Source organism: Takifugu rubripes, chromosome 4 (genome assembly GCF_901000725.2).
Source record: "Takifugu rubripes chromosome 4, fTakRub1.2, whole genome shotgun sequence".
Classification (NCBI taxonomy): domain Eukaryota; kingdom Metazoa; phylum Chordata; class Actinopteri; order Tetraodontiformes; family Tetraodontidae; genus Takifugu; species Takifugu rubripes.
The window spans coordinates 7058908-7074135 of NC_042288.1; the positions used below are offsets into that span (position 1 = coordinate 7058908).

General features: G+C 45.2%; 1 protein-coding gene across 1 annotated transcript in view; it reads right to left on the minus strand.

The window, feature by feature from the left end:
* The window catches only part of LOC101073206 (homeobox protein Meis1), a 61898-nt gene that overhangs the window by 12490 nt on the left and 34180 nt on the right, over positions 1 to 15228 (minus strand). The window contains exon 9 of the mRNA XM_011603091.2: positions 7020 to 7096. Within this exon, the coding sequence (XP_011601393.1) occupies positions 7020 to 7096 (77 nt within the window). The remainder of the gene's footprint in view (positions 1 to 7019; positions 7097 to 15228) is intronic.

Below are 15228 nucleotides of genomic sequence, written 5' to 3' on the forward strand. Positions count from 1 at the left end.
CGGACACACATATCTGCTCCACTTACTTGTATTATTATATTAGTAACCTGAGAGGATGTGCAGGTCTATGCACAGACTGTATGCATACTGTACGCAGAGAGCGGTGGGCTTTAGTGCACGTGGTGCAGGTGGCTTTCCATGGATATTTAAATCTGAGAGCCTCCTAAAATAACTGTATAACCACACGGTCTTCCGGGTTGCCAATCAGTGTGATTTAAAAGCCTCGACAGAAAGCGACCACTGATAGAATCACGTAACTTATCATCAGGTTGTCACTGCGTGGCCAGCGTGGGCTGTCTGCTGCTTAACCACAATTAACGCCTGGACCATATCCTTCCTACTCCTGGTGAATACACACACACAGATACACACACAGCGTCACGTTTAGGCCATATATGTATGTTTAAACTTTGAGGTTTATTCTTTTTTTTTAACAGCAGAAAAAGCAACAAAACCTCAAAGTTGCACTTCAAATCCATGTAAACCGCATAATATCTGACACAACGTAATCCGTGAAACACTGATGCTCGGCAAATAAGTGGTTCATTTTTTTACGGAACCTACGTGCGAGCGCAGCAGAGGCGGCCGTGCATCTGAGCGTTGGTAGCGGCGTGTTCTCTGAGCGTATATGTGCGCATGGGTGTGTGAGGGAACACAGTTACGACCTTCTCCCCTTGTTCTCTTCAGTAAATTTAACTCATAAATCACCTCCTTTTTTCCCCCCTTCACATGTTCCTCCATTCCGTTCTCTCTTCCTCGGTGCTATTCTCGGGTCAGATGCTTGGATTAGATGCTTTAGATTAGTCCAAACTGATCCGACGCAGCTGTTCGAAGGCTCGATTTGCAGGGGGGGAAAAATGTCGAACTATGTAGGGAAAACCATTCAAAGCGCAGAAACAGCCTGACGTATACAAAGAGTTAATAAATGCACTCAGGAACTCATTCTGATGCATGCGCTCACTTGTCCAGCCTCATACTGAGTGTTTTTCCTAAATCTGGCCAGATCAACCAAATGGCCGCAAATAGCTTCAAGTTGTGGATCTACAAAACTCACAGTTAAGTCCCATGATCCTCTCCTCTCCCCCAGCTTATTCTACAGCGAAAGATGGTGTGAATTAGGTCTACAGAGAAGGTGTGGTGCCTCACTTATTACCACGGGGGTTAGCGGGGGCCTTGGGAGCGGGCGGCAGACATAAACGCGCATTCAAGCTTGCACATGCACAAACACAAAAAAATGAAACCCGCACAAAAAGAGCACATGTGACGCAAAGGCTAGTTTGCCATGAGGTCACACAGAAGTCACATGACCACCTGTGTGCTGCGGTGAGGCTGTTATTAGACACACAGCCTGTGGTTTAAGTCCAGCAATGCAGAGGCTTGTTCTGATAGTTCCTCAGCTGGACTCAGACAATCCATGGAGGCACAGGAAAAGCAGTGTGAATGGGCTCACTTAATGCCCATTACACTACAAAAGTGTGTGAGCACACGACACACAAACACACACACACACACACCGCATGGCTTCACGAGTCCAGCGTCCATTAACAGAGCCATGAAACTGCCACTAAAGCTGGTTTTACAGAGTGGAAAGACAGGATGAGTAACCACGCGGCCACACACAAACACACGTTTCCATGATGACCAGGTGCCTCTCGCCTGTCAGCTCCACATGAAATTTAGGCCATTTGAAAACATGAACTCATGTACTTAGTCTGAAGGAGCAAAATGGCCAAAAGGCAGGAGGGAAAAGAGTAAAAACAAGCAACCATGAATAATATTACTAATGCTGGTCATACTACTACTACTAATAATAAGACACGAGTGTTCCGCTGCCTTCTTGCTCTTGTTCTGCTTCTCAGACACTCTTGGACAGTGTTGGCCGTTTCTGCAGCAGTGCCAGACAGTTGGGTATGGCTGCAAGCCTGGATCTGCCCATATAAACATTGGACTCTGTCCTTTAGCCTTCTGGGCTTGGATCAAATGTGTGTAGATCTGCTCCCAACTGCAATATTCACAAACAAATAAACAAACTTAGCCACAAAAAAAGCATTCCTGCACACACACGGCACCACGCATGTCACACAATATCCGTACTGCTGACTGGGCTGTGGTTGACCTAAATCCCCCATGTCATATCCTGTCTCTGCCCGTGTCACTTCCCCTGCTGGCTCACAGTGGCAGAAGCCACTGGGATCTTTTCACTGACCAGAAAGTCACAAAGGCTTTAATACACAGTTGAAAGTGAGGAAAATCCGTTTTCTGTTATAGACAAAATAACAAAATAAGAAGGTGTTTGTTTTGAATGAAACCTCCACCTTTTTGTGTTGTTCTCTCAAATCAAAGGTCCTTTTTTCCCTTATCGGTACCTAATATTTGCACCAAAAACTCCCCATTAAAGCAAGATCTGAGTGCATGTGTATATGAGTGCAGACTCTGTTGGTCTCCCTCTGCGAAAGCAGGATGAATGAAGGGAAAAAAGGGTGAATAAAAGTAGAAAGATGGAAAAGAAGAGAAATGCCTCAGGCAGCCGGATGTGATGTCAAAGAAACAGGACGTGTGAGAGGAAGAAGAGGCGGAAGGAGAGAGGTGTTTGGCTTATGTGGACACGTATGTGCACAGAAACATGCACCTGTGTGTGGGTGTGGGTGTGCGTGTGTGTCTGTGTCAGTGTGTGTGCGCGTGTGTGTGCGTGAGTGAGTGTGTCTGTATAAGTGTGTTCGTGGGTGTGTATGTATGTGTGCATGTGTGTATGTGTGTGTGTGTGTGTGTGTGTGTGTGTGTGCGGGTGTGGTATTTCTTGTAATGTCAAGGAGTCTCGAGCCTAAGCAACATGACAGAGCTGCACTGTTTCAAACAGGCTTTAGGGCATGAACTGAAACTGGGCCGGCTAATTCCAAAACACACACACACACAGACACACACACACACACCTCAGCGGCCTTCTGCAAACAAGTTCTAGCATCTCTCTCTAGCCTGTCAACACAGAGAATCATGCAACACATCTCACTCGACCTGTTTCTCTCCCACACATGCTTTAAGGCCTAATTTTGAACTTTTATGGCATTAGAGCTAAGGTCTCCCTCATTCTCTTGCTTTGTCTGCTTTGATTGTCGAACCCTGATGTAACTGTTTGCATTTGTCAAATTGCAACGTGGCTAATGAGTCTTGGTGACGCAGGAAAACTTAAACACACAATCACATTACATTTGTGTGTTTGGCTGAAATCAAAGACACCACTTAGGCCTTTGGATCGTTTATGACCTTTAAAACATTTGTTTTTCCGTTTTTCAAGTCCCACAACAGACACAGGAAGCCACTTAGTGTGAAAGCAGCTACTGATCACCCTTTTAAAAGGATACAAAAAGTTGAGGAAAGGATCAGATCTGTGGGGAAATGTAACCTTTTTAGACTCTATTTGTAATAAATGGTGCGCAGCTACAAATAATCAGTTATTACTCAATTACAGGGGCTTTTTATGATGCACAGATGCCCAAAATAACCATATTATCCCAAAACTGAACATGCAAATTGGCCAGTTTATTGGATCTCTTGCAGAACATCCCCTCATCCTCCCCAAGTCTCCTTCCTCACCTCTTTGACTCTCCTTCTTCCCCTCTGCTCATCCCTCTGAAACCTGATAATCGGCCGGTACGTGCGTGCCACGCCGCTGCTTCCTAAGTAGCCTCAGCATCAGTCCATTCTGCCCTCTTAACTACTCGCCCTCTCCTTCCTCCCGTCTCTCTCCCTGTCTATGCTTTTAAGATGTTCGTAAAAGGAGGTCTTATTGACAAAACAATCGCTCGGCGAGGCTTAAACACTGCCTTTAAAGGGGCATTATTAAATTGCAGGCAGGAAGGGGAGGGGCGGCCAACAAGGGAAACCTGATGACCTTGCCATCGATTTTCACATCAGAGAAACGTTAGGAGAACTTAGCAAAGAGCTACTGGCTGCCGCCAGAGGAAGGTTTTATACGTAACTCTTCCAGATTCAGAGGAGCTTCGGCTAAATCTGGACCAAACCATGTTTTTCTGCACCTCAGATACTTCCAGGACATAAAATTCTGAGTTTATTCAATGTGGCTGGAATGTAGTTTATCATGAAAGACGTTACCTTAAAAAGCACTTCTTCTTCAGGATGTTTGCTGTACAGCAGGATTCCTGATAGCCAAACAACTGTTCACATTACGATCTTGGAGAAACTCCTCCAGGCTTATCTCCTTTCAGTTATTCAGGGTCATCAAAGATAATTTGCTGACATTGCTATGCTTTACGACAAAGTAAAGGGAACATTCATGCCCTTTCATTTAAAATAGTGCACCTATTTCTGTTGGGTGTTTACCATGTAGGTCCTAATTTGTTCCACCTCATTACCTCTGTGTAAATTTCAAAAAAGTAAACATTGGGAACGTGGTTTATCCTGTGTAACGGCCCATCACCGCACGGATGTACGAACACTCCAGATGCATTCATCCACTCATCCATTGTCACGTATGCATATTGTCTGTATTCTGCAGAGAACTTGCAGGTTATTATCCCGCATTCAGACACGTGCAAATTCTCCGTTCAAATTGAGATTCCCCAGTGCTGCGTATTTCTGCCAATAATTCATGAGTGATCTGCACCCCTTGCCGGCCTTTAGCATTTTTATTTAATCTGCTGGGCTCTGCTGTGTGCTCCTTCATCAATAATACACACCGACATGTGTGTTAACACTTCAATGGCGCATGAGTGAGTGTGTGTAAGAGAGAGAGAAGGGGAGGGTCAGAAACCCTCAGATAGACCTAATGGGAGTGCAGGAAAAGCATATATTTATGATTATCATATGTGGCTGCAGCTATTTTTAGATTTTTCTCTGTTGGGACAACAAATATGGATAACCTGCTGTTCAGCCTAAAGCCAGTGCTGATGTATGGTGACATAGCTGCAGACGTGATTTTTATGTGTGTGTATATGTGTGCATGTGTGTGTGTGTGTGCGTGTGTGTGTGTGTGTGTGTGTGTGTGTGTGTGTGTGTGTGTGTGTGCGTGTGTGTGTGTGTGTGTGTGTGACCAGACAAGCCGACTCACATCTAGGGAAATTGACTTCACCAAATCAGTGGGTCAGGAGGTAACATCAGCAAGGGTTGCCATGGAGACACCCAATGACAGGTCTTCCGAACCAGCGCAACAATGCGCCTGTGAAATGGCAGTTCCCCTCAAGTAACCTCTCTTTACCTCTGCAATTGTCTCTCCTTTTAGCGCTTCTTTTTCATTTTGTCACTGCAAATTATTTATTCATTTTTTTGGGGGGGTTTACTCAAAAACATGCCGACATATGCTTCTGGACACACACATACTGTACACACATACACACACAAAGTTGTAGAGCACAAAATGTGAGGGGGCAGCAGGATCCCAGCATGCAGGGTTTAGCAGCTAATACCCCTTAGATTAACCACCCCCGGTTCCCTCTTTTACACACATCTTCCACAAACCAAGATTAACCTCCCACGATTTACACAGTGTGTGTTGGTCATGCACAAATACCCACACACACACAGACACACACACCTTCGGGGTATGTTGGTATCGCCCTACCAATAAAAACAACAAACAGAGTGAAAGCACAGTCAGCCTTAAGTGACCAAGCAACTGTTCATATGACTCTCTGTGTGAAAGACTCTCTCTCTCATACACACACACACACACCGCACACACACAACTTGGCTTTATCTCAGCTGTAAGAATTGATCCCCCATGGATTTCAATGGGGTCACGTGATTTGATAACCTCTACAGGTTCCATGTGGGCCGAAGAGTTGTTTTTTTTTCAGTGTGCGTTTGTGTGTGTGCATGTGTGTGTGTGTGTGTACTATTTGTGGCCAAGTCTAAAATGAATTCTCCATTAACTGATGTGCCACAGTCTAATCTAACGTCTCTCCGTCTCTAAGGCCTGAGATTGAACAATGGCTGAGAATTATGTTAACATCATTAGCTGGCTAGTAATGGGGATTTACTCCGTCTCATCTCATTCGCTCCCCTTCTCCTTATCTTCTTATTCTCCCTCTTCATCTATTTTTCACTTCATCTGCCTCTTTAACTCCCTCTCCTTTTACTTCTCGCCTTTGTGCATTCCTCGCGATCGCACCATCACCTGTGGTGAATGATTGATACTGTCAGGGATTATTTTAAGGCCTCTGAAGATCAAACACCCTCTTTCTGGACCTGGCCTCCATTACCAGGATTCCAGCCCCTTTAATTAGACATGGCTAATAATACTAAGCATGCGCTGATAGCCATCGCTCTGATAAGACTCCCAGCACAAGGACACAGAAGCTCTTTCTACTACAACTGAGCTACCTCAGGTTAAAATAGTTAGTGAGCTTCATATAAGATGTGTGCCAGTCAGACATGTGGCTAATTAACGGACTCACCTACCCTTCCTTTGCTAGGCTATGATCGCAAATGCAAAGGCTAAAGTGCACATTTGAGTTTGGGATGAGCTCTCCATTTTATCCATCTTAAAACATCAATTAAGAAGAGAAAATCTGCATTTGTTTATATTCACAAAGAGTGAATGGACGTTAAAGAAGACGTCAGTCTGAAACCAAATGTGCACTGCATTAAAAAGGTGCTAAAAAGGCACAATATGTCAGAGCTAAGCCTTGTAATTAGTCTGAGAGGACCAGCTTTTCGTTAAACATTCTGGTATAACAGGGAGAACATCCAGTAAAATCATTTTACTTGAATGGTAAATGATGTTATTGGATGTTTAGTTTGATTCTTAATTAAAATACTGATGTTCAGGCTCAGTTAGGCTGTTGATTTGGAAAAGCACTTCGGGCCATATCTTGGATGGATTGATCTAGGTGAGGATTATTCAGCGAGTGTGTGAGTGTGTGTGTCTGTGTGTGTGTGTGTGTGTGTGTGTGTTGGGGGGATAGCAGGAGGAGCGGCGGCATTAATTCCGATCATTAAGAACTTGGATCGCCTGAGGTTACTAACTCCTGAAATTGACTGCGCGTAAACTCTGGAGGACTCACCAGTTGTTCACTTGCAGGATGGTGAGGCCCGTGTCTTGCGCCAGCTGCTTCTTCTGTTCCTCTGACGGGTACGGATGCTGGAGGAGAGAACGACAACATCCGTGAGAAAAGGCGGCCCGTCCCCTCTTCCAAACAAAGGCTTTAATGCGTCATTTCGGGACCAAACCCTGGTGTCAGAACACAGTTTACCCAGACGAAACCTGAGCGATGAGGGGCAGAAAATGAGATGTTCAGTGGTGCGTAGGTGTCACCGAGTGCCCGCCCGTCCCTCTGCCTGTCTGCACGTATGTATGAGCGTGTGCACGTTAACATGTCTCTCTCCCCATCGTTAATGAAATATGAAATCTTGTAATTAATGGCAGCCAAAAAGGCAAGCCAATTAGAAAGTTAAGTGAAGTGGAGAACCAGCTCTGGTAATTAGGCAGCCGCTTACACAAATGTATTCGCATTGATGCCCCGCCTTTCACCCCGCTGCATATGTAATCAGTGAGCTGGGAATATTGGTGTTAACCTGCTGGAATACACACAAGAGGATGTAAAAAGCTTTTGTTTTACTGCTGATTTTCTCTTTTCTGCATCTGGATAAAAGGGTTACGAGAGACGCTGCAGGAAGAGAGCAGCAGGATCATCAGTGCCTTCTAAAATCCCCGTTTTTCCTTTAAACACAGCCCTTTTTGACTTTATAATCAAAAAAATGAAGACCTGCATTTTAAGAAGATTCAGTTCTCATTTTATATGTTTCCTATAACGGTGTTTTTCAGCATTAAAAGTTCGTTAAATCTGCTTAATTTGGTCCCAAACATTTGAAATGTGTGACTCTGTGCAGCCGCTAAAGTAAAGACATGTTTAGATATATAGAATGAATAAAGCAGCCAAAACTTGGGGAGATTGTTGATTTGGTGGTGGGGGGGGGGTCGCTGTTGCACGGAGCCTTGTTCATGGAGGACAATATGCCGTTCATGACAGAGACAAGACATTGACTGTGCTGGATGGCCATAAAAAAAGGATGAGAGAAGAGATGTTGAAAGGATCTTTCTATCTGAAAGCAAATTTAAATTAGAGTTATTTAAAACATCATGCACTCAGAATGTAAGTCCACAAGAGTTTAAAAAAATGATAGATGATCTTATTTTCTATTTCTTTACCTCGTGATGACCTAATATGGGCAGTATAGAATACTTTCATGCGGATGACAAAAGTGCACATTTAATAGTCAATCAGACGTGTAAAATCAGTGCGGCGCCAGAGTTTTTTTTTTTTTACGCTGCAGTTTTTCCAGGGCATAATGAACGGGATTGTCTTTAAAGCTAAGCCAGGGAGGAGGCCGATGGTTTCCCAGCCTGCTCTCGTCCATGTGATTGGTTGTGGGGACTGAGGACACAAGATAGATGAATCCATGCACATAGTTATAATTGCATTGTCGCCTCTGGCCAAATATGTGTCTGCGCCTTTTTTGAGGGCGTGAGTGTGAACTGTCAGCCTTTTCCTGAGTTTGCGCGCGCACGAGCATCTACACCGGTAAACAGCATTAGCAAACAGCAATAGCCTTAAATCAAGACACCAGGAACAGAACATCTTTCTTCAGAGGCAGGATGTGGATGCGCAACCACTCTATGCTAACATGTTAGCCCTGCCCGCGTTAGCCTAATTCTTATCAAAGTTGATTGAAGATGAAAATTTGACTGTTTCCTTTTTGAACGCCACAGAGCTGTGGAGGCAGGAGTATCTGCCTTGTGATGCTGGAAGGCTGCGGCCACGCTAGCGGCCACGAAACAAGACAAATGCAGCCTGTTTCAGTGCTCAGAGAGACAGAGGCGTGAGAGAGTGAACAACTGGTCACAAGAGGACAGACATGCACATGTCTGTTACAGATACGCCGGTAGACAATAATAGAAACATGTAAAAAGGCTTTATAGCAATGAAAAATCCAAGAACATAAGAGAGAATGCATACAACTAGTAAAAACCATTATCATCATCACCACCGCCAATAATACATCAGTCGAATTGATTCAATTTGATAAACATAATATGAATTTTACAATACAGCAATGCTATTTTCAGTCATTCCGTTCCTTCTGTAGCATTTTACTGGTCCCAGAAATACAAAATTAACAGACATCAGAACGAGTTCTCCTATTTTTCAATTGACTAAATAAGCTCCCATATGTCAAAACACTGTGATTTAGCTTCTTTCCCAGCAACAAGTTACCCAATTTTAATATTATCTCGGCAGATTAAGAGTCTGCAAGGCTTTTGGCAGCGGGACAGTGGGTGGAGGGAGGGAAAGACACGGAGAGGAGAGCAATAACATGTTCTTTCAAAGAACAGATGGAAAGTTTCTGTGCATCCTTTCCTCCCTTCCCTCTTCCCTCCGCCTATCTTAATGATACGTCTTCGCCAAATATACAACTGCTTTCATGAGAATTTCCACTCTGCTCTCCGCCGAAGAGTCGGCGCTGAGCATGTGGGTGTGTGTGTGTTCGTGTTCGTGTGTGTGTGTGTTCGTGTTCGTGCGTGTGTTCGTGTGTGTGTTCCTTTTACTATGAGGCTTATCAGTCCTTTGTGTGTGTGTGTGTGTGTGTGTGTGTGCGTGCGTGCGTGCACGCGTGTGTTTCCAGATGTCTGTGTGGGTGTGGAAGAGAGCATCAGGAACATCCCCCTCCCTGTCTGACCATCTTCCTTTCTGACCCCCTAAGACAAGAACAAGAGCAGGATGGAGAGAAGAAGGGCTGAAAGGAGGAGAAGGGAAGAAGCCAGGAGTGTGTGTGTGTGTGTGTGTGTGTGTGTGTGTGTGTGTGGAGGGGGGGTAGATGGAAAATGATAGCAGGAGCTGCGGGGATTTAATGACGAGATAAGCACATACGTATTCCCGGGGACCCGCTGTTCCTCCCTACCTAACCCTACCAAACTCTATCAGGGCTTCTTCAAAGGAGGATTTGATAGTAAAGTAGAAACACGGACAGGACATTTTTCGGATCGTTGGCCTCTCTTGCAACTTTCTGTCTGTGTAATCTTATAAACAGCAACATGAAAGCGAAGTAAAGACGTTCAAAAGAGGCTCAAGTCAGACATTTTTGTCGCCACACACTCCAACATGGTCACGTTTCATGTGTTAATTAAGTGTATATGTAACCAGCCGAATGTCTTTATCACTTTATGTGATTAACCGCCATCTGTCGGCCCTTTAGATGTTACCATTATGGGGTTATCGCTGCATATACTGTTATTTAAAGCCGCACATTCTAGGCATTCTCGCATCCTAATAAAAGAGCTCGCCACGCCACATTAGCTTGATAAAATTGCTGCCATAAAACATGATAGAGGGGGAATCCAAGGAGAATCATATGTTGTCTCAGAAAAAAAGGGGCCGTGACTCTGCAGATTCTGTGGATCAAGCGCACGGGTGACTGTTTGAGTCAACTTACTGACTACAGATGGTTGAGGTTCGCCAGAAGGCGCAAACATGCAAGAGCGACGTGCAATTACTTTTTCCCTGGCTGGCTTCCTGTGATTTCCTTTAATTGGAATAAAACAGAAAAAGAATCAGAAGAAGTGCTCAGGTAAGAGGGCCATTAGGAATAGTCATTGACTTGCAAACCCAAGCGGAGGTACTAGTGAAAGGCCTTGACTAGCTGGTCCTCGTGCTAGTCTCAGGTCAATTCTCTCTGGAAAGCGAGGCGCTTATCAGGAATGCCTAACGGCTAATCCGCAGGCCTTTTTTGGCTGGAAGGGCAACAGAGTATCATCGTTAACACGCACACATGCACGCCCACAAACACACAGATTACTGGAAGTGCAGACTCGCCATTGCCAGACATGTATGAGATTGCAGATTTGGAGCAAAGCACAGATGCCCAGAACCGCTCATCCAGACTTTAAAACAAGAGTTCTGAACGACAAGCTTCCTGTTCCTCAAACAACCTTCCAATTTAAAAAAAAAGTTGTCGCTTGTTGAATGGAATTTTCATCTGTGCGTGTGTGTGTGTGTGCTCATGTTGCAGAGCCGCAGCATTTCAAATTCCTTTCTGTGTAGGTGGCATCGACTGACATCCCTTTGACTTCATTAGGGAGCAGGGACCCGGCAACAAAACTGGCTTTGGGAGGATGGGGGAATAGAAAAGAGAGTCGGTGCAAACAAAAACAAAACAACAGGAGCAAGAAAAAAAAAGGCACCTCTAACCTAATTTCCTCTGATTCTTCAAATTCAAAATGAGCCAACTATGGGAGGAGAGTTTTAGCGTGCCTTCTGTAATGCCTGCACAAAATAAACACCCCCCCCCATCCTTGAGACGTATGGTGTTGGACTATGGTTAACCAACTCAAAGCCTGTAGCATGAATAATTCACCACCGCTTGTTTGGATTTTTTTTTTTCTCTAAACCTTAATATACAGTATATGCACCAGAACGGAGAAGGCAACCCACTTTAAATCTCTGCATCGCTTCAGAATGTTAAGAAACATGAGTTTTGGCGCTTTTCCTTCATTAATGAGCATTTTCTCTCTCAAAAAAACAGCTTTTGTTGACTTAACGAAAGCTCGGCGCTCTTGCCTATGGCTGTAAGATCCGTCTAGTTAGCTGCCGAAGCCGTTGTGAAAAGCACGCCATTAAAGTTTTAGCACAAAGTGGATTAGCCAATGTCCTGGACTTCTCAGCTATGATAATTGATTATTAGCATCATTCATTGTGTTTCTAAACCTCTCGGGGCCCACATGCAGAATATGAGCTGGCAGCCGCTCCTGGTGTGGTGGAGGGTCTAAACAATGATCCGTGCTTCACATTTGGATGGGTGTTCCCATTTCTGGATGTGTTCTCCAGCTTTAAAGAGCGTGCGCTGTTGGCCCAGTCCTAACGAGGTGTCGTATGTTGCGTTTATATAGGCAGAATCAAAATAGCGAAGTCTTCTGATCCTGGTGGAACGCATCTTAAACTGTGTTGTGTCTGAGCACCAGCCCACTAACCGTGGAGGCGTGCCTCGCTAGCCCTCCTTATTTCAGCTCAGGGGAGGCTAAATTTATTAGGGGGGTTGATTTTGCCCAGCACCTGCTGTTGTGCTTCCCTCTGCACAATAAAAAGAAGGAGGTGCAGCGTGGTAGCTAGCCCTAACGGTAAGGGGTGCTCGTTGGACTGAGGCTGATGAGCTAGCGCTAATTCAGGGGGTTATTATGTAGTTTGCTGGACCACTAAACCTCTTTAAGCCCGTAATTACTGCCTATTTGAGTGAGGGGAGGCACTCCAAAGCAATTGGTATTGCACCAAGCAGCGCAATGAGCGGCAGCCACAGCTGGAGGAGGTGGGATGCCTCAGGGCTGCCAGGGATGGAGGGTGGGTAAATGGGGAGTAGGAGGGATCCACAAAAGCTCATCCCAGTCAGGTACCACAGACAGCTGAGAGAAAACAGCATGATGCCCCTCAGAGCAGCAGCTTGCTAGCGCTGTGAGCCACAGCGCTCGGAGCTAGTGTTCTGGCGGTGATCTATGGGCTTAAAAACAATTTTTCTCTAGTTGCGCACGATGATACAGAGAGCTTGTTACAGACGTCTGCAGAGAAGCAGCGTGGGAGAGCTGAGAGCAACTCAAAACTATTAGAGTGTGGGTCTGTGTGTGCGCGCGCGTGTGCGTGTGACAATGTGATGATGCTGTGTTACGAAAGGAAAGGGGCTTTTTCTGTGACACACAAGAGGGAATCGTACACTCCAAGAGCACCGTGACCTCATGGGAATCCGTTTCATTTCACCTGACTTCCAAGGAAATTTGTCTTTACATAGTGCTACTGAAATCTGATCACTTTGAGGAAGCAATTTGGGGACCACAGAATGTTCTAATAACCCTGGCGATATTATTATGTTATTATCATAATTACCCTTTTGCCCCCAACGTTTTAATTAGAAACTCCACCCTTGGCCCCTCTGGATTGGGGGGGTTGAAACTAGGTAAGGGTGTTTCACAATTGCTCCCTTATGCTTGAGAATGACATGCATGAAAGGGAAGGAGGACAGTTTGTGCTATTAGATGATAAAAAGTATCACTCCACGCTGTTATTCAAAGCGCTGCTCAGAATCCCTGCCCCCTTCCTCTCATTCCTCCATCTTCATATCTTTGTCACCCGTCTCCACCTCCGCCGACCCTCTGTTCTATATTTAGAATTTTTCTTAACTATCTTCACTGCTGCCTTTACTCCCCTCTTTCCTTCCACCTCCACTTAGCTCCTGTCTTTCCTGTTGCCTCTTGTCTGCAGTTTTAACCCGCTCCTCTTTCTTCCCTCCAGCTTCCTCCTCCTTCTCTCTCTGTCTCATTGTCTTCGGCGGTGCGGGGTCTTCTCCATCAGTGCACCCCGTTTACAAATCAATGACCTAATCTGTCGAAACAAACAAGTGAGCAGCGCTCTCGGCCTCATCCCCTTCCTCTCTTGTCCTGAAGATGTCACACAGAGAGCAGAGTGAGAGAAAAAGCATGTGAAAAGTGAGAAAAAGGAAGGTGTGTGTGCACTGGTGTGGGTTTTCCCACCACAGCTTCTTTGCAAGTCCTCAGTTCAGTCCGAGTCCTCTTGATCTATTGCCTCTGCATTCACCACGTGGTTGACTAGCTATGATTAATTCACCTCACTGGACACACACACACACACAACGTGCAAGCAGACATGTGTGTTTCTATGCGTCATAGTTGCACACACACCTGTCTACGCTGTTCCGCAGGGGCACTTTGGGTCAGCTCACCAGTCCGTGCCTCCGATAGCTGCTGCCTCTGTGAGTCTCACACAGTGCGGTGCAGAAAAGCCCCAATTACGACATTATGTGAGAGGGACACGCAACGTCATGAGTTATGGGTGGATGTTTCATCTATAAATCATAGCTCTCTTCATTTGCAACCGCCAAAGTGCACCAATATTGCTGCCGTATCATGGTTCGAGGCCATTAACGTGTACGGCAACACAGCTGTGCTCGAGAGAGGAAAAAGGGAGAGTTATGGAGATTGGGTGGGTGGAGGGGGGGTGTTAGAAAGGCAGAGGGCATTAACTCTTAGAGGATAGTCAACCTTTATGGAGTGTTTTGTCTGGGAGGGAGACAGAGTGTAAGAAAAAGGGAGACGGTTCATGCATAAAGAGCATACGGTGGGCGGGGGGGGGACTGAACTGATAAATTAGTTCAGCCAATGTGCAGACTGATTACCAGAATGGCAAAGCCACAAGACCCACACACACGCGCGCGCACACACGCTAAATGTACACTATCTAGGGCAGCCTGCTGCAGTTGCTGTAAGTAAAAGGTATCGAGCTGCTGACTCCAGCCCAAAAATGATCCCACAATCCTCTGGATCACCAAATACAGCCTAATGGATAATGGCTAACAGCTAGTGCTAATGTGATTTCACACTTAACAGATTTAATATATCACTGGCTGAACAAACTCATGCTATGCAAAGAATCTCTGCTCAAGTCTGTTTCTTAGACGATGCTCTGATGCTCCACTTGTAAAACTAAAAGGGGGGACATTTAAAGTTATAGCACTTGAAATGCATGAAATGAAGGCTGGCGTAGCAAACATTGCTAATCTTTATAGGCTGGATGGAATTATTCCATCAACACGACCACAGACATATGACAGTATTTCTCCTCCAAGACCTGCCACACACTCCTCAGTAAATACCACAGGGATGGTGGGAAACTCCACACCCCACCCAAGCACTGACGTGACGACTGTGGCCTCCTCAATGTGCGCGGGTGTGCGCGCACATAGGTATACGTGTTTACATCTGATTGCATTTGCATGTGTCCTAAGCTTCAGAGAGGGCCCCTTCTTTGGATTTGCAAATCATCATAAACTGATTATAGAGAGCCAAACCATGAATGATTTCACATTATTTATAGTTATTTGGCTTCTGACTATGTATAAGGCAAACGCCACAGCACGTGCACACTCACACACATAAGTGTACTTATCACACACAGCTGATAATGAGAAATAGAACTTGTGTGTAACGCTCTTTTGGTATGAAACCATCAATCATAACGTACAACAGTGAAGCCAGACGCTGATAGTTTCCCAAATATGAAATTATATTAGGGTTGGGGGAGGGGACAAGGACAGAGGAAGGACAGCAAAGCAATAAAAAGCGGACGACGCGGGGATGTGATGATTAAAAATCCTCACAAGTCAACGCTAAATCTGTGGTATAGTTACATATAAAAACGCTCTGGCTAGGCTAGTACA